Source organism: Aythya marila, assembly GCF_965140915.1.
Source record: "Aythya marila genome assembly, chromosome: 22".
NCBI classification, from domain to species: domain Eukaryota; kingdom Metazoa; phylum Chordata; class Aves; order Anseriformes; family Anatidae; genus Aythya; species Aythya marila.
Window position 1 is genome coordinate 7,284,730 of NC_139063.1, and position 27,337 is coordinate 7,312,066.

At 45.2% G+C, this 27,337-nt stretch overlaps 2 protein-coding genes across 3 annotated transcripts in view; one reads left to right on the plus strand and one right to left on the minus strand.

Annotated features, from left to right (window-relative positions):
- The window catches only part of LUZP1 (leucine zipper protein 1), a 39,130-nt gene extending 12,973 nt beyond the window's left edge, over positions 1-26,157 (plus strand). For both annotated transcript variants that reach the window (XM_082777731.1, XM_082777732.1), the window contains exons 2-4: positions 16,868-20,116; positions 24,166-24,330; positions 26,031-26,157. In XM_082777731.1, coding sequence (XP_082633857.1) covers positions 16,973-20,116; positions 24,166-24,330; positions 26,031-26,069 — 3,348 coding nt within the window. In that variant the 5' untranslated portion in view covers positions 16,868-16,972 and the 3' untranslated portion in view covers positions 26,070-26,157. The remainder of the gene's footprint in view (positions 1-16,867; positions 20,117-24,165; positions 24,331-26,030) is intronic.
- Positions 24,363-27,337, minus strand: part of KDM1A (lysine demethylase 1A) — a 69,394-nt gene continuing 66,419 nt past the window's right edge. The window contains exon 22 of the transcript XR_014318959.1: positions 24,363-26,402. The gene's annotated coding sequence lies outside the window, so the exon portion shown is untranslated. The remainder of the gene's footprint in view (positions 26,403-27,337) is intronic.

A 27,337-nucleotide genomic window follows, 5' to 3' on the forward strand; every position in this document is an offset into this window, starting at 1 on the left:
GACCAAAGTGCAGGACCTGGCACTTAGCCATATAGAACCTCATACCTTGGCCTCTGCCCATTGACCTGACCTGTCCAGGTCCCTCTCCAGGGCCTTCCTACTCTCTGGCAGATCGATGTTTTCCCCCCAACTTGGTGTCATCTGCAAACTTATTGAGGGTGCACTCAATTCCCTCATTCGAGTCCTCAGTAGAGATATTAAAGAGAATAAGCTTCAACACTGACTTGTGGGGAACACCACTTGTAATGGGATGCCAGTTGGACTTAACTCCATTCACTACCACTGTCTGGGCCTGCCTGCCCAGTCAGTCTTCAACCCAGCAAAGCGTGTACCTGTCCAAGCAATGGGCTGCCAGCTTCTTCAGGAGAATACTGTGGGAGACTGTGTCAAAGGCCTTGCTGAAGTCTAGGTAGACTACATCAACAGCCTTTCATCCATGAGGTGGGTCACCTGGTCATAGGTGAAGATGAGTTTGGTAAGGCAGGACTTGCCTTTCATGAACCTGTGCTGACTTGGGCCTGATCCCCAGGTAGCCCTGCACATGCTGTGTGATTGCACTCAAGACAATATGTTCCATATTCCTTTTGTAACTCAGTTCATGTTTCATTTCCTTGTGCTATAATATCAATTTGAGGGTCTGTGTGGTGCCTTCCGGGGATGCTCAGAACTAGTTCCTGCATGCACAGACTTAAAGGAAGCACGGGGCAAATTGTATAGAGAAGATAGGACTCATTTCCCAAAGTGTAGCTTGGTTAGACACTTGTCTCAGCTTTTCACGAAGGGTTTTCCCTATTAGTACTTAAGAGGACACTCATGATCACCGTCATCAGTGCTGCTTTATGCTTGTGTCATCTTTGGCATGGGTTGGCCCACACCTTTCCAGACCCAAAGGGGCAGTCATTGCTGGGAATGACTCAGGAGTTAGCACCAACAGGGACTGTCCTGTTCAGAGGCTGATAATGTTTGATCAGACAGGGGTTCTCATTTCATACTAGTCGGACTTGGGGCCAGAGAACAGATTGAAGCAAGGCTAATGTGCTGATAGACTTAAGCACTCTCTGTGGTCAACAGCATAACAGTGGCATCTCTAAGGGGCCATTCATCTAGGCAGCCTTAGGCAGTAGCCTGGGATCAGAGGATCAGATGAACAATTATCTGACAGTGCTGATTACTCTTTTTTTATTTTCCTTCCCTCCACTCTCCCCCTCCTTTTTTATTTTTATTTTTATTTATTTTTTTATTTTTTTTTAAATCTAGGGAGAGTATCTGGACTCCTATATTGAATGCATAGCTACAAAAGGGTAGACTTTGGGAATGCAGGTACTGTCCAAGGAGATGAACTGATCAAGCAGAGAGCTTAGCCAGACTCTTTCCTCAACCTCTAAAAAGGTAAGGCTGGGTAGGACCTTGAGGTCGGATTTCCTAACATAAGAGAGCTGGGAGGGATGCCAAAAGACTGCCCCACTCCACTTTGATTTTCAGTGGCATCATAGCTACCTGTAACAGTGCGCTGCTGTGGCTGAGCTGGGTACTCACTGCTGAAGTTTTGCTCCTTGCCACATGTTGCTGGGCTTCTGGAGTGATCTCCGTTTTTCTGCAGGGTTTGTAGGATGTGTGGAAGGAAACACCTGGATTGCTGAGCAAGCCTTTTGGCCAGAAAAGCTCAGAGCAACTAAAGGAGTGGTTCTGCAAAGGTGCTGGCTTGGATGTGCTTCCCCTACTCATTCAGGAGAGTGGAGTATACCCTGTATCAGGTGAGGTGTGGAAAAATGTGGAATACCCTGTAATTTGCATGCCAACAGAGATACTTCATTGCACGCGTGGCTAGGGTATAATGCTGAAGAATGTGAAGGTTAAAGTTGCCCATGTCTAGTGAATAAAATGATGTGGAGTACTTGATATTGATCTTATTAGGCATATGGTAGCAGGGATGCCTTTCCCAGCTCTGTAGATGCTGCTGGATGATAAATTGCTTGGGTTTATGTTTTTGGGTACTGTAGCCCATCTGTGGTATGGTGCTCGTCAGATGTGCAATGTTATTTCTGCCATTAGGGCAGGACTGACCCTGTCTGACCCAGATAGGTGTTTGGGGCAGGACAGGAAAAGAGCCCAAGAAGATGGCAGGAGATCTACTGGATCAGAGCAAGGGTTTACCTGTCCTGTGTCCTGTCTCCACAGCAGTGGCTAGAAATGGATTCCTAAGAAGGAGGTGGAAGATAGATCTTATAAGAGATTTCACCATATGCTAACTGTCTAGGGAAAACAGAGCTTTAAGAAACGGGGAGAGGGAGACTGAAGTGATGGGATAGAGGAAAAGGAACATGGAGTCATCAGCAGTCATTCTAGGTGATGCCCATTGATTTGTGTTCTACAAACAGCAGCAAAGAGCACCTCTCTGTGCTACTCTCCAGATTTTATAGCTCTGCATTTATACCTCCTTCCCCATCAGCTGCCCCTGTTTCAGACTGAAGGGGCTGAACCTGGGCAGCATCCTTACACACAGCATTTCTGAGATGGGTGAGACAGAAGCCTACAGAACTAGAGTCTGAGTAGTGTTTTTCCCTCCTGGTTTACATTATTTTTCTAATACTCTGTTTTTTTGTACTGCTATTAACATTGAACGGATGTCTTCATAAATACCAGAGTATCCCTGAGGAGCCTCTTTCATTGAAAGGGGCAATGCTGAAGAATTATAGATTAAAAACAATGACAACTGGGTACAAAGTAGACAACAGAAACAAACAAAAAAGCTGGCAGACAGTTAGGAAACTTCAGAGAGAGTGTGAGGCCCTCCTAGGGTGTTTATCCTGTGGCTTTCAGTTAGCCTGTGGGTGGTTCAGTTCCAGGCTGCACCTCTGGCATCAAGGCCAGAACTTGTTATGGGGGTGAGCAGAAGTGATGGTGGCATCTGTAGTCCCTAAATTCCTGGCAGTGCTGAGCCTGGTTGAGGCAGGAGGGAAGGATGGAGGGGTGAAGGAAGTGGACGACTTCAGTGTGCAAAAAAAAATCATAAAGGAAGCACTGAGCTAGGGCTGTTTTTCCCATGCTGTCTGCAGGGTGCTGCCAAGTTTGTGACTTGCTGGAGGGATGCCCACATAGTGTTTGTGAAATCAAATATAACACTAAAATCTGAGGACAAGTAGCAGCATGGGACACTGAGTCAAAGAAGAGTATCGTCCTCAGCTTTGATTTGAGTGCAGTTTGGGACATTTTTCTTGAAACTTTGAAGGCAGAAAGGTCTCTGTAACGAGATCCCCAGCTCTCCCGCCCACAAAAAAGTGTTGCTAGATTCCAATATAGGGTAAATGAAGATCTTCTCAAAAGAGATAACTTGTCTGCTGCATGTGCAAGTCATTTTTTGATACCTGGCAGATAGGAACAGCATGTTGAGAGGCTTTAAAGGTATTGCCACATTTCTGATCAGTAGCTCCAGAGCAAAGGTAATTTCTTGCTCCACTGTTTCCAGTGAGGGGACGTCACCAGCTGTAGAGCTCTGATTCTTGTGGGGGATAACGACCGTCGTATGTTGTTGGAAGGAAGATGCTATACCTAATGACTGAATGTTCAAGCTTGGTCTCAGTGAGCCTTCACTTGTGAATGTGTTCAGTGCAAGGCAAGCAGGAAGTGGAGCCAAAGGAGAGTGGCAGGTTTGCAGAGAAAGGCAAATTCTATGCCGGGCATGGTAAAGCAATGGCAGCTGTTCAAACCCCAGCACTGCTCCAAGCACCTGCTAACTCTGAGCAACTGGGGGTGGCCTTATGCTCTGCTACTTTCAGATTGGCCCTCCTAGCTCAGGTCCCAGTGTAGAGGATATTCTCTTACAATGCTGGGAGCAGAGCAGCACAGAAGAATTCAGTGGGTGATTGGAGTGTCTGTGTAGGGTCCATGTGACTTGGTGACATACCAGATCCTCTCCTGTATCTGCAGAGCCTGCTGCAGTCTCCCACACTTGCTGTAGATATTGTTTGGTATTTTTGTTTTAGTCTCCATGAATGCTGTGGTCGCTGTGGTTGTTTTCGGCTGTAGTCTCATTTCATGTCTCTAGTCTAGCATTGTATTAGTCAATATTCAAACCATTTCCAGATTGTTTAGCTTGTTCTGACTTTTAGAATTTCCTCTCCTAGCAGATGCAGATGTTTCTGAGACAGTTTATCCCCCAAAGTGCAGACATCCCTAAAAGACACTTGGCATTTTGCCTTTTTGTTCAGTGGGGCCAGGGTGCCCTTCTCCCCACTGTGTAAGCAAACACATCATCTGCCTCTCTTCAGCTGCACTGGGACGTTGTTAGATGTCTGCAGCTGGTGTGCAGGATTAATGACATTCCAGTCTTAGTGGACTTTGGCTCTTACTTAGTCTGAATATCTTTTTTTAATACTTTTTTATTTTTTTTTTCTGGAGTATTTTTCTCCTGTTCCCACAACTACATATCATTGCATGGGATCAAGAACGGGGTGCCAGAAGGAGCTCATAAAAAGCAAAAGCAAATTAGAAACATTTTCTTTCCTTCTGTCTTTAATTGACTGAAGGCTCTGATCACAATATCCTTACCTGCTACAACTGGTGACCCCTGTGTCCTTTTTCTGCATAAACGACGGAAAAATTTTGCTTTAGAAATGGAAAATGACATGCTAGACTTCTCCCAGCCTGCTCCACCCTAGGGCAGGAAAGAAAAATCCCACTGATGCTCTCATCATGTTGAACTGTGATGCAGACATGAATTGTCAGTAGCATTACCACCTTTGAGCATGACATGTTCACACTCCCTTGCATACGTACACAACACCAGAAACCTTTTAATTAAAACTACAGATGCTTATGCACACAGGGCAGATTCCAACTAACACACCTAACCTACATTTCGGGTGGAAATGTGCCAGTGTGGTCTAATCGATTTTCCCCCCTAACCTGTTTGGCCAGACTGCTAAAAGGAATCCCCAGCTTTTGCTGATGTATGTCTCTAGGGCAGTCCTTGTGCCTGAAGTGACTATCGGGCTCCTAGCATTATTGACTACATATGCTGGTGACCTATGTTGCCTAAGGCTCCCATTCCCCAGGTGTGCGCAAACACTCCCAGCATTGTGATCAGTGCAAAAATACACTTCCCACGGGTATTCTGAGTAATGGTTTAGCAGAAAATAGAACAGGGAGGATCTAAGCTTACCTAAGTATTTGGAGAGGTGGAGGAGGGAGGAGTATCAGGTATATGTCCCATCCACAGGAGCATGGACAATAACCCTACTCTGTCTCTCCCCTGAAACTAGACCACTCATCAGCTGTGGAATGCAGAACTCAGCCTGTGTGCATCTGACAGTGTGGAGGACCCTGAGGAATCCAATTGCAATGGGGCAAATTGCGATTCTTGACTCTAATTATAACTGTTTTAAGCTATGAACTTTCTGTTGGTTGTGATGAGAGCTGCTCTCCAGAGACTACTGCAAACCCCTACAGCTTCAAGAGAAGAAATAAATGGAAAAAATGGCTGTAGGCCAAAGCATTAATAATTCTCATTCATCTTTAGGATTGGCTTAGGCTGAAACTTGGTGTATGATTGGTAACATAAAAGACGAGCAGTGCCACCAAGGGGGGCCTGGGTTCCACCAATCATAGTGAGGGAGTGTTGTTGCAGTATCAAAGCATAAGTAAAAAGATAGATTAAGTGCCAAATGTGTTTGTGCAAGATAACAAAGTCCTCTACTACTTAGTAGACGTACAGCTGGCAACATGTCTATCCTGGTTTAGTGGAGAGGATAGTGAGAGTAGGTGCCAACAGTCATTCCCACATGAGCATGTTGGGGATGTCCATGTTTGTGGGACTCCATTACCAACAAGCAATCAAACCAAGGAAGAGGAAATGTAGAGTGAGATGCTTCTGTGTGTTTGGAGAGGAACACTGTCATGCTCCTAAGGACTTCTGACAGAAATTATCTGTACAGGTCTGAAGTAGTAGTTGTTTAATTACAGTGCCTGAAAGGAAAGATGGTTATCTCCCGATTCATAAAGAGTTTCAGCTAGCACAAGTGTTTCTAGCTAAAAGCTTTTTGTCTCCATTCCCACAGGTGTGAAATGACTGTGTGTTTTGTGCAGGCAAGTTAATATAGTCCTAGTGGAAGGTTATATCCAATGATGCCGCTAAAGAAATGTAGATAAAGCTGTAGATAATGATGAGCAAAACCGAGTGTGCAGAAAAATATAAATTTAAGAGCATAGCAATTGGGAGTTGTAAAAATACTCTAGTAAATGTCTTGAATACTAAATTCTCACAAATGTCTAACAAGATGGCTTGGCCAAAACTATGGCTTGCAAGAGCACTGGAACACAATCTGTGCTAAATAGGGGAGAATAAAATTGATAATGTAAATTCAGAAGAGCGTTAGGAAATGCAGATACTTGATGGGGAAAACCAGAAAGCCCAAATGGCAAATCCATGGGGAAAGGTAGAGCTAGAATGAGTCATTTAAATAGTGAATTCTGGTAAAACCCACAGGCAGGGGTTCAGCTACTTACACCGTGGGACTCACTTTGAGAAACCTGGTCTGCTGGCTGATGGGGTTCACCTGTCAGAGATGGGAAAGAGCATGTTCTGTGATAGGCTTGCAAGGCTGGTGAAAAGGGCTTTAAGCTAGGATTGCCAGGGGAGGGGAACCTCAATCCATCCTGCTCTTCACAGTCTGATGCCAGTGTCAGTGATAGATGTCCAGAGCCTGGAAAGAGGTCATGGGTCAGCAGGAGAGCACCTGAAGAGCAGTACAAAAGAATTCTGGCCACTACAGCCAGTAAGTCAGCTTAATCTGCAGCCCAACTTAAATTCATCCCCGACAACAAGGAGGAGCTGGTGGGGAATGTGAAGCTCAAGGGCAGCCTTGGCTGCACTGACCATGACATTGGTGCAGTTCAGAATCCTGAGAACAGCAAGGAGGGAGCACAGCAAGCTCGCTACCCTGAACTTCAGGAGAGCAGGCTTTGCCCTCTTCAGGGATCTGCTTGGTAATGAACCAAGCAAGTGACAAAATGCTGGATGGAAGAGGAGCCCAAGAAGACTGGTTGATATTCAGGGACAGGAACACAGGAGTGAGGTATCCCAACAAAGAGAAAGTTGGGTAAAAACACCAGGAAGTTGGGTAACAATTTGCAAAGATGAATAAGATGCGCCCAGCCAAACTCAAGCAGAAAAAGAAGGTCTGCAGAGGGTGGAAGCAAGGACACATAATCCTGGAGGGATACTAAGGCATTATTCAAGCAGACAGGGATCAGGCTGAGAAAGCCAAGCCCTATTAGAATTAAATTTGGACAGGGACACAAAGGGCAACAAGAAAGGCTTTCATAGGTACATTGGTGATAAAAGTAAGACTAGGGAAATGGTGTGTCCTCTCTGGGAGGGAAATGGGAGATCTGGTCACCTGGGATGCAGAGAAGCCTGATGTAATCAATGACTTCTTTGCCTCAGTCTTCACTGGCAAGATCTCCAGCTATATAGCCCAAGTCCCAGAAGGCAAAGTCAGGAACTGTGAGAATTATGAACCACCCGCTGCAGGAGATCAGGTTCAACACCAGCTAAGAAGCCTAAAGCTGCACAAGTCCATGGGACCTGATGAGATACATCGACAGATCCAGAGAGATCTGGCAGATATAATTGCTAAGCCATAACCTCCATTTTCAAAAAGGATTAAAAAGGAAGAGACATGGGGAACTACAGCCCAGTCAGTCTTGCTGCTGTGCCTGGCAAGATCATGGGGCAGATCATCCTGGAAACTATGCTCAGGCACATGGAAAAGAAGGAGGTGATTGGCGACAGCCAAAATGATTTCACTAAGGACAGATCATGCCTGACAAATCTGGTGGCCTTCTGCAATGGGGTTACAACATTGGTGGATTGGGAAAGATCAACTGACATCATCTACCTGGACATATACAAAGCATTTGACGCTGACCCCCATGATATCCTTTGTATCTAAATTGGAGAGCCATGGATTTGATGGTTGGGCCTCTTGGTGGGTAAGGAACTTGCTGGATGGTCGCTCTCAAAGAGTTTCAGTCAATGGCTCAATGTCCAAGTGGAGATCAGTGATGAGTGGTTTTCTTCAGGGGTCAGTACTGGTACCAGCACTATTTAACATCTTTGTTGGTGACATGGACAGTGAAATTAAGTGTACCCTCAGTAAATTTGCTGATGTATGTAATAAATCACATCAGTTGTGGAGCACTTGGGGAGTTCCAGGGCCTTGTCTGGTAGAACTCTGAGTACTTTCAAAGAACAGAGATTCCACAGCTTCTCTTGGACTCTGTGCCAGTGTTTGACCATGCTAGTGGTGAAAAATAAATTGTGCTAATATCCACTTGGAATTTTCCTTCTTGCAGCTTGTGTCCTTTGCTGCTTGTCCTTTCACTGTTCAACCAGCCATACTCTGTCTTCTCTACATCCTCCTATCTGGCAGCTTCAAACTGTAAAATGTCTTTTTCTTCTCTTCTTCGGGCTGAATAAACCCAGTCCCTTCAGTGTCTCCTTGCATGTCCTCTGCTCCAGCCCATGGCCATTGTGGTGGTCTCTGCTGGACTCACCCCAGTATATCCGTGTCTTCCTTTTACTGGGAAGCCCCAGTAAAAGCAATACTGCACTCCAGATGTGGCTTTGCAAGTACCAAAGAGAGAGGAGGTTTACCTGTCTCAACCTGCTGACTTCAATTTTGCTGGTGTAGCCCAGTTTATGGGTAACCTTCTGTGACACAAGGACTCCTAACTTTGTTCAACTTTAGTCCTCCAGGACCTCCAGGTCCTTTTCTGTGAAACTGCTTTCTAACTAGGCAGCCCCAGCCTCTGCTGGTGCTTAGGGCATTCTGACTCACGAGCAAGATTCGGACTTCTCTTTGCTGAGGCTCCTGTCCACTCCTTTCTCCAGTCCATCAAGGTCCTTCTGAATAATAGCCCTGCCCTCCAGCATATCAGCCATGTTCCCCCCACCTTCCAGTCTGGTATCATCCATGAACTTTCTGAGATCACACTCTGTCTCATCATCTAGGTTATTAATAAAGACATTAAACATTATCAGCCCCTGAGGGACACCACTAATAATTTGTTCATTATAATGTATTTAAATAATGCTAAACTTCCAGATGGCTCAAAGATTTTCTTAGCCGTATCTTTCAAGACATTCAAGCTAGTTCATTTAAACAGGAGAAGGTGGAATTTGTGCACTAAGGGTAAAAATTTTCTCATTCAGAGAGATGCTTACTCCAGGACAAGTTCTCATGCACAAACTTGCAATGGAACAAGGTGAGTTACATCTGAATTACTTTTAATTTGGTTTAGGTTGGAAGGAACCTCTGTAGGCCATCTGGTCCAACCTCATTTCTCCAGCAGAGCCACCTAGAGCCACTTGCCCAGGCCATGTCCAGATGGCTTTTGAATACCTCCAAGGAGGGAGACCCCACAACATCTCTGAGCAACCTGTGCCAGTGCTCAGTCACCCTCACCATAAGAAAGTATTTCCTGATGTTCAGATGAACATCAGAACTTTTTGTGTTCCAGTCTGTGCCCATTGCTTCTTGTCCTAGCATTGGGCACCACTGACAAGAGCCTGGCTCTATGGATGAGGTCTACCTGCTTTGGATGGCTCTATATGCTTTCATACTGCCCACATTTGGGGTATCATTATGTCAATCTGTCAGAGACCAGATTTATGAAAATAATTAAGCAGTGAATGAGATTTTCATGGTATGATTCTGTCAGTTAAATTCAGTTGCAGTTGATTTGATCTACACTGTCTTGTAAATCCAGCTGGTTGCTTATTTGCATATTGGCTTGGGTTGGAAGGGACCTCAAAGATAACCAAGTTCCAACTCCCCTGACCTGAGCAGGGATGCCACCCACTAGATCGGGTTGCTTGAGGCCTCAACTAACCTGGCCTTGAACACCTCCAGGAATAGGGCATCCCCAACCTCTCTGGCTAAACTGTTCCAGTGTCTCACCAGCCTCATAATAAAGAATTTCTTCTAGATATCTAATTAAATCTGCTCTCTTCCTGTTTAAAAACATTCCCCCTTGTCCTGTCATCATCTGATTTAGAAAAAAGTCACTCTCCATCTTTTTTATAAGCCTCCTTTAAGTACTAAAAAGCCACAATGAGGTCACCCTAGAGCCTTCTTTTCTTCAGGCTGAACAGCCCCAGCTCTCTCAGCCTTTCTTCATAGGAGAGGTGCTCCAGCTCCTTGATCGCTTTTGTGGCCCTCTAGACCTGCTCTAACAGATCAGCATGCTGGGGGGCCCCAGACCTAGAAGCAAGACTCAAAGGGGGGCCTCACAGGGGCAGAGCAAAGGGGGACAAACACCTCCCTCAACCTGCTGGCCATGCCTCTTTTGATTCAGCCCAGGATGTGGTTGGACTTCTGGGCCACAAGTGCGCACAACTGGCTGATGCCGAGCTTTTCATCCACCAGAACCCCCAAGTCCTTCTCTGCAGGGCAGCTCTCAATGACTTCTTCTCCCAGTCTGTGCTCATGTCTGAGATCGCCCTGACCCAGGAGCAGCACATTGCACTTTGACTTGTTGAACCTCATTAGGTTCACGTGGGCCCAATTCTCCAGCTTGTCCAGGTCCTTTTGGATGGCATCCCTTCCTTCTGTTGTATCAACTGCACCACTCAGCTTAGCGTCATCTGCAAACTTGCTGAGGGTGCACTTGACTCCACTGTCTATGTTGTTGATAAAGATAATAAACAGTATCAGTCCCAGGAGAGGCCCCTGAGCAATGCTAGTCATCACCGGTCTCCACCCTGATGCAGAGCCACTGACCACCACTCTCTGGGTGTGACCAATTCCTTGTCCACTGAATGGTTGACCCATCAAATCCATCTCTCTCCAACTTGGAGATCAGGATGTCATGTGGGACCGTGTCAAAGGCCTTACAGAAGTCCAGGTAGATGACATCGATCAGTCTTCCCTTGTCAACAGATGCAGTCACTCCATCACACAAGGCCACCAGATTGCTCAGGCATGATTTACCCTTGGTGAAGCCATGCTGGCTGTCTCAGATCACCTTTTCGTGTTGCATGTGACTTGACGTTGCTTCCAGGAGGATCTTTTCCATGATCTTGCCAGGCACAGAGGTGGTGCTCACCGGTCTGTAATTCCTTGGCTCCGCTTTTCTACCCTTTTTAAAAATGGGAGCAATGTTTCCCTTTTTCCAGTCACCAGGGAGTTCGCCTGACTGCCAGGGCTTTTCAAATATGATGGAGAGTCTTGGCAACTGCATCAGCCAATTCCTTCAGGACCCTGGGATGCATGGCGTCAGGGCTCATAGACTTGTGCTTGTTCAGTTTCATCAGTTGGTCTCATACCTGCTCTTCGCTTACGGTGGGTGGGACTTTGCTCCCTCGGCCCCCATCTATGGGTTCAGGGAAACAAGAGAGGTGGGAAACCTGACTGACAGTGAAGGTTGAGGCAAAGAAGTTGTTGAGTATGCCTTCTCCATGTCTGTTCCTACTAGTTCTCCCTTCTCGTCCATCAGAGTGGGAAAACTCTCCTTGGCCTTTCTTTTCTGAGCAATGTACCTATTAGAATCCCTTCCCATTCCCATTCTTCTCATCCCTTGCCAAGCTCAGTTCCATCCGTGCCTTGGCTTTCCTGATCCCATCCCTGCACATCTGGACAGCATCCCTGTACTTTTGCCAGGCCACATGTCCCTGCTTCCACTGCCTGTGTATTTCCCTCTTTTGCCTCAGTTTGACCAACAGCTTGACCAACAGCTCAAACACATAGTACATATATGTGTGTCTTATCTTCCCTTTTGGGTGTTATGAGTCAGTACATCTTTTGACACGTTGCTTTTCAAATAGCTTTGGGAAAGCAGGTCTTGCTGCACACATACTTTGAAGAGTACTTCTGTACAGTTCAGTGTTGGGTTTTGTAGGTGAAACTCTATGGCCTGTGTTTCTTAGGAAGGCAATAGCAGCCCTTTGTTCTTTGGGATTCCTCCACAATAAAGTATATTAAGAGAAGAAAGTAGCGTAGCATAAAGATAATAAAACACCCTATTGATAAGAGGCTTGTGAGGCTGGGATTGCTCCAAGGATGGCATGCTGCTTGGAACTCTTCTAAAGAATACAAAAGCACTAGACAAAGCACCAGATCCCTCATAAAGGTGTACAAGATGTAGGGAGGTGTGATGGGTTTTCTTCATCTGAAATTTGCAGATTTATGACTGTGAAGTATGTTCATTAAATCTCATCCAAGAGATCTGTCCCAAGTTTGGTTGTTTAGAAATGTGCAACTCTGCACTGAGAGCATTCATGAATTAGGATTCTTCTTATATCCAGAAATCAATCTTTACTTGGGATTCATTTCCCATCACTGAGCTGCTTATTCCCCTTCCATGGAGAGAGTTGAAGGGTACATTACCTGGTCTTCTAGAATCTGTTTTGAGAATGAAATGAATGTCCTCTGAATATGCCATGCCATTGTCTGGAGAATATGACCAACTCAGATACATAAACCTTGTAGCAGTGACTTAAAGCAGAGAAGAAATCCCACCTTTTCTCTTAGAAGGCCAAAATAAGTTGATTTTCTTAGTGTTTATCCATCACTGTATTTGTTCATTAAAAGGCTTGTGATATATTAGCAAAAGAAAACAGAAAGGGCTTTAACTTTGACTCAGTTCTCACAATGTGTGAGTTGGTTTTTGTCTGTTTTTTTTTTTTTTTTTTTTTTTTTTAACTTCTGAAATCATTAGTTATGAGTCATTTCTACAGGAAAGGTTGGGTTGGATAGAAAAGGAGCTCAAGGTCTGAGCGACTCTAGGCTGGGAGAACATCTGTACCTGTGTGTGGCAGCAATTTGGCTGTTTGGATGGAGTATAAAGGATGTCCTTGCGGGGCTCAGTGAGGCTAGGAATGTTCCCACACAGCTTCTGCAGAGTTCAAGCTGCTTATGGGAGATCCCAAAGGGCAGTTGTGTGTGATCTGCCAAGCCACACAGAGCCTATCACTGATTTAGCTAGACTTCAAGGGTCCTGAAGATCCTGGAGATGTTTGTTACCATATCATAGGACGTCTTTATCTTAGAAGTTATCCCATATCCCTTGCTTCAAGATCTTTCAACTGTTCCCTATTTGATGCCTGTCAGAGCGGTAATAAATATAATAAATAAAATAACTACTCTTGAGTGACATCATATAAGATACAGGACATAGGATACCCCTAAAAAGTTTTGAGAAAAAATGTTTCAACACCCAAGGAGCAGATATTTGGTGCCATAATCAGCTGAGATTGTTTTGGGAGTCTCCCAAGCACTGAGAATCCCACTGTCTTTTTGGTGTTACAGACTAGGTCTCTCTCTTCAAAAGACGACTTATCAGGGCAGTCTGGCTGTTGAGGAAACCAGGTGGAGTACATTGCAAAATGTTTCTGGTGAGGATGTACTGTGGGAAAAATGAGTTTTATGTGACATGAGGTGCTCCTGGGGGCCCATCATCTCTAATTTGTTGTGTTTAAATGTTCCCTATGCAACAGACAATTAACCAGAGGGCAGAGGAACCAGCTGCCACAGTTTGTTTTAGATTTTGGAAACATTAATTCTAAATAGAAATCAAAGGTGTGCTCGCATCAGAGCAGGTTGTTTGCTCTGCCTCTGAGTACTCTGGCAATGAGGTAAGTCCTGGTTATTGTCTCCTACAGAGGAAGACTTAGATAGTTGAGAGGCTTCGAAGCCTATGAGAGAGAGATCTCCAGTGACCCAAAGCTGCTGTTGAGTGAACAGTAAGTTTGGCACAGAAGACAGGATGCAAAGACAAGCGGTCTCTGCAGGTGGAGTCTTGGGAGGGCACTTAATTCCAGACATATGAGAAGGTTTATGGGGAAGGCAACATCTTAGAAGGTCCCTTTGACCTTGAATCCTTGAATCTTTCTGGGATTCTTCTGCCACGGGATCTACCATTCCCTCACCATTTTCAAAATTAATTACTGAGTTCAATTTTCAGTTTCATTCAAAGATTTGGAATTTTCTGTAGAAATCAGGTTCTCCTCTGGGATTCTGAGCAGCCTCTGGCATCAGTGACTCTTGGGATAGTGTCTCAACATCCCTCTCCTGCTCTTTGTGACCCATGGGCTCTGACAGTGTAGTGTGAGGGTCTAATTCTTGACTTTTAATTCCTGCCAAGCTCTTCACCAAGCGTTACCAGGTACAGACAGAAGGGCAGATAATTACCTACTCATGGTCCCAAATCTGCAGGAACCAACTTTGTTAGGGTGATTTGTTGGAACAACGAGTTAGTTTAAGGGTGGTTTACCTGCAATAGTGCATCCCTTCCCAGGGATCTGTGCCCATAACCCCTTTTCTTCCTGTTGTAGATTCCATCAGACCATGCCAGGTCACTGCCCAGGGAGATAATTTCTTCTCAGAAGTCCCCTGTCTTTGAGGGCAAGGGCCTCTCTTTGCAAACAGTAGCTCACTGAACTTGAGCCACTACTGCCCTTTGTGATGCAGCTTCCTAAGAACCCTAAGGGTGTGAGAGGAGAGATTCAACTCTACCTAGATGACAGCTGATGCTGCAGGAATAGAATAAGAGGGAGGAGAGGGAGATCCAGCTCCCTGACCCCTCTGTGCACCTGCCTTCATTTTCCACCTTTTCTTAAGATGGGGATTGTGAGGCCAGTCTCACTGACATAGCTTGCAAAGCCACTGTGATCTTTCCATGGTGAGGAGCACTGGGAAATCAGAACTGTTCCCTAGCCTGGTGCAGTGCTCACAGGCAGCACACAGCCCTCACCTGCCGATTTCTGCAGAAGCAACCTGCAAGAGCGGTGGTCTGAAAGTCAATGCTGTGTACAAGCACTGCAGAGAGTCCCACATTTGAGCCCATGTGAAGCTCCTGTAGGATTGCATCCTGACAGCCAGTCTGAAACGCAGCTGCTGTTACTGAAGGCTGGGCCTGATTGTGCTTCCTGACCAGTGCCTGATGCTGAGTTAACCATTAACTCCCTTTTCCATGGCATGCTGGGAACAGTGTTGTTTTTCATGGTGCTGCAAAGTTGCTTTGCCCTTTCTTGTGACATTCTGGTGACGTTTCTTGATGGGATCCTGCCTGGGACCGAACAGCCCTTCCTATTTGCAGCCAAAGCTGTCGGCCACTCAGCAGGGCTGTGGCCTATGTGGCCTTTATGATCTGTAGGCAGCGCAAGGGAGGGTGGTTCAGGCGTGGGATGTGACCACCACAGTGAGGGAGTGGACACATGTACAGCCAAGTCCAGACACCCCAGGGCTCAAGGCTCCTGTTCATTTGCTCTTTACAGTGCTTCTTTCAGCTTCCTGGTGTGCGTGAGACTGAGCAAGTATGTTGGTGAGAGTTATCCCGCAGAAGAGGGACCACAGGGTTCCTGGTATGCACAGCGGGTGCCTGATGCATGCTGTGGGTGTCTGATGTGCACTCTGGGTGCCTGGTGTGCATGGCAATTGCCTGGTGTGTGCCACTGGTGCCTGTTTGCACTGCAGTCCCCTTTGCCCATCAGGAAATGAATCACCTTTGATCAAAGGCTTTGTGCTGGGGCACAGCAGTCTCCTTTGCCAGCACTGTCTCCTCCCCACATCCTGCTGTTCACCTCTTGGCACTGTGAAATAGGAAACTCCTGAGTGTTTCCTCTGCAGAGAGCTCTGACAGAAATGCTGGAGGCCACATCCTGCTTCAAGACAGACAGCCTGAGCAAGGGCACAGGTCAAAGAGCTGCAGTCACCTCCCCTTCCAAATGCTTGCATTAGCCTTTGCACACTCACTGCATGAGTGGGATGTACCTGAAGCCCAGGACAGGGCAATGCTGATGTTGAGAACCAGAGGAGATCTTATCCTCCCACCTCCATCCTGGCTACCCCATGCTGAGCACAGAAAGGCCATATGAAAAAAGCCCTGCCATCTCCAATCTGGGAAGAGAGCTACATTTAGTGTGTTGGAGCTTGCCCATATATTGTAATTGCTGCTCATCATCAGTGGCAACAAGGAATAGAAGCATGAGTATTTGCAACTGCTCCTCTATTGGGTGGGTGAATGGATGACAGTTGATGGCACTGACAGCTTTTGAAACAGGAGAGGAGAAACTTGAAACTCCATTGGTACAGTGTCCTTGGGACATAATTACAACCTGGGTAAAGTCTGATGCCAAGTAACGTCAGCTGCAGGAGAAATGCTGGAAGTGATGGGCAGTGCTGGCTGGCAGCAGGTCTCAGCCTTCACCGGTATGCTGGAGCTCCCTGTTTCTTGCTGGAGCAGCCAGGCAAGCTGCAGGCAGCAGTCCCTTAGCAGAGACATGAGGGAGCTTCTCACTTCCCTCATCTCTGTGAATCAAGGCCATGCACAACTAGTGGGGGGGACCTGCATGCACTGAGAACCGCCTGCTCGGCCTTCCAACCCGACTTGCTGGCAGCCACTGGATGTCTGGGGGTCTGTATTTTCTGGTTTCCAGGTCTTATTTATAGTTCACAAGTCTCTATCTGTAAGGAGTCTTCAGAAGACATGAATGGCTGAGATGAGAGTTGTTAGTTGCATGGGTACATGCCTGTGTAGGGACCTGGCTCCTGCATGTGCCTGACCCAGGAGCCTGTGTAAAGGCAGGCTTGTATCAACTGCTGACCCTGGCTGTGGGGGCTGCAGGGTAAGCAAGCATTGCCTGTGCAGACAGCAGAGGACACTTCCTTCATCAGCTATTGGTAACAGGCTATTTTTGGAAATTCTGTGCTTCTTTACAGTTTATTTTTTCCTAATTTAGCACTGAGAAACATGTTTAATTAAAAAAAAATCATATAAATATTTGTATATGTATCTATATGCATATCACATATATAATACGTATATTCTGAGCTTCCCTACTCATTTTAAGTGTTTTTTCTTTTAGGGTGAGTTGCCTCTCTCCAAAGAAAGTATAACATAACAGGAATACACAAAGTGTTAAGCACACAGACTGAGCAAAACTTCTACCTAAAAGGAATAAAAAGTAAACATGGCAGAATTTACAGGTTATAAGGAGACCTCAAATCGGCATCTACGATTCAAATTGCAGAGTCTTAGTCGTCGCCTTGATGAACTGGAGGAAGCAACCAAAAATCTCCAGAAAGCAGAGGATGAGCTGCTTGACCTCCAGGACAAAGTTATCCAGGCAGAAGGCAGCAACTCCAGCATGCTAGCTGACATTGAAGCCCTACGTAAAAGAGTGCTAAAGATTGAAGGCAAGGATGAAGAAATTAAGAAAGCTGAAGAGCTTTGCCGGTTAATGAAAGAAAAACTTCAAGAGGAAGAGAGCCTCACCCGAGAACTGAAGTCAGAAATTGAACACCTGCAGAGGAGAATGGCAGAGCTGGAGAAACTGGAGGAGGCCTTTGGTAGGAGCAAGAATGACTGCACACAGCTGTGTCTTAGCCTCAATGAAGAAAAGAATTTGACCAAAAAGATATCTACAGAATTAGAAGTACTTCGAGTGAAAGTTAAAGAACTTGAAGCATCTGAAGACAGGCTGGATAAAACTGAGCAAAGCTTAACGGGTGAGTTAGAGAAATTGAAATCTTTAGCACTAACCTTTATCAGTGAAAGAAAACATTTTAATGAAAGAGAAAAGCAAAATGAGAAAATAATCCAGGAGCTAACACAGAAACTAGAACAAAACAATAAACTAAATAGGGCAGATCAAACTAGAAATGCATCCAACTTGCTAGAAAGGTCATCAAATAATCTCCTTGACAGAAATGATTTGAGAATTGAAGATGATTTGACTTCTGCATTGCCTTCTAAAGAGACCAGAAGGAAGGGAAGTGTGGATTACCTAAAACATGTAGAAAATGAAACCAGGAATAAATCAGAAAACCAAAAGAATAAAAATCAGGAAGACAACAAAGTGAAAGATCTCACACAAGAAATTGAGAAACTTAAAACTCAGATCAAACATTTTGAATCTTTAGAAGAAGAATTGAAAAAAGTGAGGGCCAAAAACAATGACCTGCAAGACAGTTACTTGAGTGAACAGAATAAAAACAAACTCTTAACTGGTCAGTTAGAAGAAATAAAAATGCAAATAAAGAAACAGAAAGATCTGGAAAATGGAGAGGTTGAAAATGAAGATACGAGCTTTTCTAGCAGGGGAAAACATGACAGACCTAAATACAGAGGTGTTGCAACAGATTTAACAGCTATCAAGCACAAGCCAAGGGAGGTTTCACCTCAGCAGTGCCGGGAAAGAGTAAAGAACAGAGATTTCTCCTTCAGTAATGACAGCTACAGCCATGGTGGTAAGCAGGTACCCAGTCCGAGTTTAATGAACAGAAAAGCAGGAAAAGCATCCAGTGTGGATGCTGCTGCAACAGATATGAAAAGACTGGAAGAGAAATCTTCAGTTTCCACTTTTTCATCTGGTCAGAAGGAAGCCTCCATCATGCAGAATGAGGTGAAGAGATCAAAGGAGCAGCCATCTGTCCTCAGTCGATACCCTCCTGCTGCACATGAGCAGAAATCTTGGAAAACACCTTCTAAACCTGTTGGTGACACAGGCCTGAGATCCAAGGCTGAAAAGACATCTCAGGCGCTCCGGGGCAACTGTCAAACCAGCACTGACATACGGGATGACAAGTTGAGCAAAGGTGAATTAGTGGCTTCTTTAGCTGAGAAGCTGAAAACAAGCCAGGCAGAAGTTAGTGACTTCCTGGGGGACACAGTGCTCCCCAGGGGTAATTATTCCTCTTCCAATGGCATGGCATCAGCATACAGGTACCACCTCTCCTCCCACGCATTGGCATCAGATTGCATTGGCACTAAAACAGAAGCAATGAACACCTTTGCAGCATCACACAAGCAACCCTTAGAGGGAAGGGCTAAAAGAGCAACAATCTCCCAGGAAAGAGAATTCACAGACATGTCACTTGAAAATGCAAAACCTTCACCAACAAAGCGTTCACATCACTCAAGGAGTCAAGAAGACGTTCTACGGATTCTTACAGGTCCGGATAAAGAAGATACAGAGCAGTCTTCAACTTCAGCAACAGATCATGTAAATGCTGGCTTAAAAACAGACTCCAAAACTGTCCAGAGTAGTCATGACAAACTTAATTCAGATGAAGAAACAGGAAGAAGCAAAAAAACAAACACTCAGTCAGATTTTGAGACAAGGAAGAAAGCTAATTCCAAGCAGTTCTCCAATTCCAGGGGAGTTTTTAGAGCATCTATCTTTGAAAATGACAAAAACACTGTACATGATGAAGACTCCACCAAGTGTATAAAACCATCAGATGCCAGCACTGGAGGATTTAAATCCAGAAGGCCATTCAGCCCAAGAGAAGCTCTGAGATCAAAAGCCATCATTAAACCTGCAATTGTTGAAAAGGACATGAAGGCAGTCATGGGAGGGACTATATCTGAGGCAGAGTCAGAAAAACAGAAGTCCAGTTTTAAAACGGTAACTAATAAGATGACAAGCAGCATCACGATCTTCCCCTCTGAGCCAACAGCTCCAAGGCCCACTGCAGACATAGCAGCAAAGGAAAAGCATGTTAGCACCAGCAACATCAGAGTTGCTCTGAATGAACCCTCACCAATAACTAACAGTCTCTCCCCACCTGTCGAGGTATCAGTTAATAGAAGTGCTCTGAAATTATCTGAGGCCGACAGAATTGGAGAGGTGGCTCTGAGAGGTAGAGCAGAAACAGTGGTCTCCAGAAGCAGCATTGTAATAAAGACTACTGAACTCTCAGAGAAGAACAGTGATTTGCCTTCAGATACAATCAGCTCAAAGAGCCATGGCTCTTCAGATACAGTTTCATCTGAAACAAAACATGTGACTCTGAGAAGTTCATGGAGAACAAGACAAGGCTTACATTCTGTGGAGGACTCTCAAATAAAAATAGAGAAAAATGCAGCTTCCAGTACTACAAACAAGTGCACATCCTCAGTGGACCTCTCCGAAATGGAAGGGAACAGTATACGACCAAACTCCTTGGAGCAGACCTCAGCAAGAACCAGTGCCACAACTAATTCCTGGAATGCCCCTGAACTGGGGTCCCGAAGGACCAAAAGTAACTTAAGCGCACCAGAACTGCTAACGCGCAGGAGCTACACCAGTGATCCTACGGTGGCTTCTACATGGCACCAAAGTACATTACCTGTAAGTGTGTTACATTAAGCGTTCTTGCCTTTCAACTTGTTTTAAAGTTATCTGTTAGTTGTAGGACACCTGATTTGGAATTCTTACAGCTTATTTCCTGCCCTCTTCCAACTCCTGTCAAGCTCAGTGGAGTATCTTGTAAAAAGTATGTGTAAAGAAAGCTAGATTTCTTGAAATTAGATCCACCTGCACTGATCTTTTAATGCTATGTGAATAATTACAAACTGAATAATTACAAACTGAAATCTATTTGGTCTTTCCAAGATTGGAGAAGATACAGTCACAGCGTATGTAGGATAAGATAAGTTTTTCAGAGTGGCTTTGCATGGCACAGTCAGCTTGGAGAACCACCAAAAAATGAGGCAAATTAGACTTTCATAGGGTTGTGCCTCAGGGCAGCTTTAGCTCTGTTTGGTAAGGGCTGCATGATTTCCTGCATGCAAAACCAGAGCCCGCTTCTGGACTCTGGTCTGGAAATGCTTCCTGGACATCTCTTAAACAGACCAGTGATGGCTGGTTACATGGGAGGGTTGCTACCTCCTTGGTCTGTATCAGTATACCATCTGAAAAGTGAGAGCCGCAGGGATGGCTTTCCTTCTTTCCTGTTCTTTTGGGTGCTACTAATGAAGAGTCTGCTTGAGTGGGGGCAGAGAGTAGCTGGTGAGATGCACTTGCCAATAGATTTGCAGACACCAGCATATTTTAAATCCACCCACTGGCACCAAGTGGCCCTCCAGTCTTTTAAACCATGTGCTGATTCTCACTGCACCTGCTGCCTCTGCTCTTTACTTAAAGCTGATCTAAGCAGCCACCTCCATTTCCAGCCACCTAGGGGAGCCTGGGTGAGTAATCTGATAGGACTGTTGACAGAGGGGACAAATTCACAACCAGATGACTGTGGCATTGACAAAGATGAGATGGTGCTGATGTACAAAATCATTCCACTTCTCTGGCAGTGAAAGGCACAGAGCACTTAGCACCATTGCATTTGCTCTGTAGAGTCTATTGCCTAGAATTAAAATGTGCAAGTTGGCTTTCCAGCTGTGTTTGGACACTAAGAATGCATCAGGCATGATTGCTGGCATTCATAAACCTCAGTGAAAAACCTAAATTTCCTGTATTGAAGGGGACAGTGAGGAATGGGATCACCCAGGCAATGTGCTTGAATGGATATCATAGGGAGAAAGGTCTGTGCAACCCTACATCTGTTACAACTGTAGCTATGAGAGTCCAAGTGACAATACTCTCCCTAGCCATGGTCACTGGTGTGTTACAGGCAGTCTGTACTTCTCTTCCATAAATCCAGGCAGAACTGACAGTCTCTTTTTGCATAATGTTGCTTAGGAAATGGGAGAGCCAGCCCTGGGCCTACCACTGGCCCAGGAGCTTGAATTCATGGTACCCACAAACATGAGTCTTGCATCTGAAGAGGCCTTTCCTTGCAGCTTGGATATCATGCAGCTAGTTATGGAGCCCCACAGAGAAGGTGAGAAGACATCTGCCTTGTTGTCCAAACAGCTTAGCTGAGAACAGACGATCCTTTCCTCTCAGAAGATATGACTGTCGTATTTAAAATTCTTCTGAGAATGGTAGTTCGGTGTAGTGCTACCCAAACAGTTTTTGCAAAACAGTTTATGCAAAAAAAAGCACAACTTGGGTAGGCAATGATGTGGGTGTCCATGGACTACCATGCTAGCTAAGGAACATTTCCCAGAAAAGTGAAACTTAAGGCGTTTGCATATTTTTCTCCCATATTTCCCCTAGAAGTACATCCAGGACTGAGTGTAGGTCTGCAGTACAGTCTGCAGGTGGTCTCAAGGTCAGTTAGCTCAAATTTGCTTGTATGAAGCATGCCTATGACAGCAGCTGAAGTGTACCTTACAGAGAATGTCCTGACGTCCTGACCTCTATGTGTCTGAGTATCTTTGATGAACTAGCTGGCTTCCATCCTTGGCCATCTGTGGAGTGACAGGTAGGCAGGAAAGCAGACGTGTGGTTAGTTCACGCAGGGCTTTTGAATGTTGTGCTATGTCCCTCTCTGCATCTTACCTAAAAATAAAATCACCCAGATACCATGTAGTCAGTATTCTCAATTCATGGTCATAAAGTAAGTACATTAATAGCTTGTAAATGAGCAGCGTCAAGTTACCCTGAAAGATGTTGGGCAGTTCAAAATATTGTTTATGTCCTTGGAAAAAAAAAAAAAAAGTATTTGCCTTTGAAGGATATCTGGAGATTTATATCACAAGTAGTCTGATGGGGTCTGTGTTTCTGATAAAGATGTTGCTATTTCATTGGTGGAAGACTCAGCACTGTTCAGTGGTAACTAACACTGGGAGCAGCTTTCCATATTCAGCTTTCCTGTAAAGACGTCACTGTCACCTCACCACCCACCCTCCCACCCCTACTCCAGCTCCACTAGTCAGTCTCAGATCGCCTTAAAAATCCTATTTTGAAAACACAGGGTTGGTGCTGGTTTTGTCAAAATACATTGTTCTGTCTGTGTGAGACACTCATTGTATCTGATCGTTTGCTGCAGCAGAGCAGGAGGCTTAGCCCCTGCCTCTCATCCTGTCTTTTGGGTCAGATCCAAACTGAGCACATGGAAATAATTCTTGTAAGGAGATGCCAGGCACAAGGTGTAAATTAAACCTTCGGTTTGTTTTATTGCTGATGTAAGCAAACAAGCTACACAAGCTCAGCTTTGAGCAACACTGCACTACAGAAGCTCTTCGGAGCTCTGCTTTGGATAGGTGCTGTAGGATCAGCTGTAGGCACTGACGGATGAATGTTGCATCTTGAGGACTTGCTCCCTCTAGTGCTTACAGGCATTTTCTTTAGGCTTTCATGAAAGACAAGAAGATGCAGCACTTCAGTCATTCTGATGGTCTGTGTTTCAGATAATTAAATAAGTATTTCTCTGGCATGATATTTGCTGAAAATGTGCAGTGTCTGACTTAGTGCAAAGGTTAATAACAGGCAATTGTTATTAAGCCGGCAACTGTGCAAGATACGTGCTTTTTTTTTTTTTTTTTTTGTCCTCATGGCTGTGATATTAATGTGACTGCCTTGGAGCTGGGTGGTGTGCCACAGATGTTAGATTAAAAACCTAAAGGTAGGCTTTTCTTCGTATGTACCTCATGAGGGGTGGAGGTCTCATGGAAGCCTCCCTGACAGTATCCAGGGATGCTTGCTCTCTTCTCTCCTCTGCTCAAGGATTAAGAGAAGGTGCACCCATCACCATTGTATCCTTGCTGACTCCACATCAGCTTCCAGCTCAAGCAACCAATCATGCCATATTACTATTGCATATTACATATTACATATTTCTTTCCTTCTTCTTTCTTTATACCTCAGTAATTTTGTCCAAGGACTTGAGTGTGTTCTGTGTGAATTCTAGGGTGCGAGGCATTGCTGTTATTATCTGTTCAGAGCAGCTTCCAAGATCCTTGTCAGTGTACAGCTGATTTTTCTCATAATGCAATTGCCTCTTGTGCTGAGCCACACCAACCCAGCTGTGGTACAGTCTGAGGAGGCACTCTGACACATGGTGGGTGGCCAGCCTGACCATCCCATAGAGGTCCTGGCAGACATTCAAGAAATCATTAGTGAGTTTGAAAGTACTGTTCGGATGCCTATACTGGGAAAACAGTGTAGGAAAATCCCACATCACATCCTCATTGCCAAGAAAATAAAAGATTCAGGTTACTGGTCATCTCCCACCCATGGTAGATAACACTTAGAGTTAATATTTTTAAGAGATTGAGTCTTGAGTCTCATGGATCGATCACAAGCACTAAAGGCTCACAGCTGGACAGAGGACTCAGTACCCAGAACTTTATGATATAAATTATTGGATGGATTAAAAAAATTCTCTGTGAGCATATATGTAAAGACTTCCTAGACTTGGTCGGGTGGCCTGGGCACCCTCCTTGCCAAAAGTACTCAAACCAGAACCTCACACTGCAAACCTGGGACCAGGAACCTGGAGCTATTCCAGACCTTGCTATAGCCCCCAATTCCAAATCCTCTTATTTTTCTTCCCACAGGATGAAAACAAAGATCTTGTGCCCAGTTCCAGAAGAAAACAGTTCGGCTCTTCTGAGTACCTTTCACAGGTTGACACACCAGGGAAAAGGCCACCCACCAAGCTGGAACTGCAGGATGCTGATTCCAACCCCTACCCACCACTGAGTCTCCAATCAGAAGAACAGGTATGCAAGTTCAAGGACCATGTATAAAAGAGAATTAGAAGGCCAGAAGCCAACATCTGAACTGACCTGTCAGTAACATAACTCAGTGAACTGCTTGCCCAAATGAGGATAAACCTCTCAGGAGAAATCCAGTCTTAGATTAGTGCTTCCCAGAGGTGGAGTGTCTGCATCACTTTAGTAAATTACTAGTATTTCCTATACTGGTAAGAAAACAAAAAAACCCCTTATTTTTCTATATTAAATTAATTTTAACTATCTCTATGGCTAAAGGCATCCTCCATGGAATAAAAGCCACTACACCTAGTCATCCCCGGCCACCTGTTTTGTATTGGACACAACCGGAGATGATATGGGGAGACAAAATCAGCCATGGACTTGCCTCCTTCAGCTTGCTGCTGTACCACTAGGGTGCTTGTTTGCTGCTACATACCTGCTGCTCTGCCTGCCGAGCACACGTTTCTGGCCACACAAAGAAGTGGAAAATGGCCTACCTTATGGCTATCATGACTTCTTCCTAGAAAAATGAAGAGCATGCATATCCCAGCCTCTTCACAAGGGGCTACCTTTGGAGGAGGCAGTGGTCCAGATGGACTTTCAGTCCTAGGTGCACAGCCACAAAAGACTGTATGAAAGACTGAAATTACTCCTGGCATTTTTTTCTTCAGCTGTGCAGCTGTACAGAGCTCAGTGGATTGGTAGTGCGGATCCTAATTTCTTTTAACAAAATATGGAGGGGTTTTATAGGGGTTTAGGCATCTCAGCCAGTGGCTCCAGCACTGTAATAACGTTCATCACATTGCAACTTGAAATATTTGTTGGCTGTGGTTTGGAGCTTATCCAGCATGCAAACCTCACAGGATTTGACTGCCAGTGCTACAAAAGCATACCACAGGCTGCAAGAGTTAAAACTGTTTTTTTCCATTTTGTGTGTCAGCCCCAGCATAAATATTTTTATCAAACCGGTCTTCATTGCATCTTACTGGAGGTGCACAGAAGTTGCTGAGTCCTGATACACAAGCAGCAGGAGTGTGAGGCAACTGAGAGCCCTACACAGTCAGAGAGCACAGGGGGACACAGTCCTACTATGTACACTACAGTTACGCTCTTGTGATCACCAAGATGTTAACCACAGTGACATTCATTTGGTTAGACGCAGACATCTACCTGAGGCAGTAATGCCTCCCTTTCTCTGCACAGACTGAAACAGCATTAAATGAAAACTTGAGTAAAGTCGTCACCATAACATACATCATTTGTCAGTTGGTGCTTCCGTGTTGACTAACAGAAGCCTGAACACCTTGCACTTGGAGGCATGCTCTACAGACACCTGATGTTAAATCAGCTTAGTATGATCCATGCTGTCAGGTGTTATGCATCACACTTGCCAGATCCATGTGTCCAGCGTGGAAATGGGTGCTGAGTATGCTATAGCATTTAAAAAAAAAAAAAAAAAAAAAAGATGGTAAAAGCCTGTGAGGAGCTGGTCTGGGTTATTCTGCTTTGAGCATTCCACTGTAAGGCCTGGCAGTCACTGTCTTCTGAACTGATCCTGTCACTGCCCTACCATTAGACTATGAGTCTGTTGAGCATGGGATGACTGCCTGAAGGCAATCACAATACTTTTCCCCAGAGCAAAAATGCTGCCAGAGGCATCCACAGGTCCTGTCCAATCTGTGATGCTGCGGGGTTCTCTCTTACAGGGTGCCTCCCGTGTCTACTGGACAACGTCTAGGAGATGAGTTGTACTTCCATCCCATGAACACGCAGGATAATGGAGCAAGAGACAGGCTTGTACCAAGCTCACAGGTGTCACACTTGTTTTTAACCTCTCCAGAGGCTTCAGCCAGTTTGAAACCAGTTTTCTAATGTGATTTGTGAGGTACAGGAACTTTACCAGTGATTTATTTTTTTTCTTCATTGCTGAAGAGGCAGCTGCAGACTTTGCTCAGGGGACTCCCACTTCTCATCTCTGTACCTGCAATCTTAACCTTCTTCATAAAACAGTAGATCTGTCTCCATACGGGAACACTGACTTGCCGTAGCCACTCTTTCAACCAGAATGATGGTACGACCTGGACAAGAGAGAACTTCTCATTATTCACCTGCATTTAGATGAGCTGCAGGAAGTATCCCTCCACTGCATGCAGTCCACCAGCCTGTGAAAGCTGTCCTACACAGCTCCACAACTGAAAGCTTTCAGTTTCCAGTGAGCGCTCACATTGTCCTAAATACACCTTTGTTGTCTTGGGCTGTGGTCATCCCAGTACCTGTGTTCTTAGCATGCTCTGTCTGTAAGCAAGAAAATTAAAAAAACATTCACTGGTTTTACACAAAACAGAAAAGGAGAGCAGAAAACGTTTAAAAACTGTTTATTCCCCCATTGCTCACTCTCTCTGCAATAAGCTTCGTATGACCCACTTAATCACCAGCTGAGCTCTTGCACTAAGTGAGCCACTGAGCCAAACCAACAGCAGTCAAACAACAGCAAAACTTTCTCCAGGCTTGGACTAGGGTGCTCTTTTGCCCAAAACTTTGCTTCCATCATGCAGGCAACATTGCTGCTGCTCACTCTAAACCATTGAGCTCCAAGAAACAAAGAAACAAGTGCTTTTCTTCTGGCTTGAGAAGTAGAATGCCCTTGTTCCCTCCAAAGATGGGGAAAAACAGCAGGATTAGACTGAAAACTGAGCTCCAGTACGGCTACTTAGGCAGCTTTTGTCTGTGCCCCTCTTCAGGACATGCCCCCTCCCCCCCATCAGCTGTGTCTGGGGACTGCAGTATGGTCAGAGACTACAGAGGTACAGCTCCTTGTCAGGGCCCACAGGCCAATGACTGCATCAGAGTTGGAGGATTCATCAAGAGGTGCTCAGGTGTTGGAACAGCATCTGCCCTAAGCAAGGAGATTGTACCTGGTTCACACACCGTAGCTCTACCACTACTTCCTTTACATTCCTCCAGGGTTGGCCCATGGCTTTCCAGTCTTGTACACAACCACCATTGACTTCCC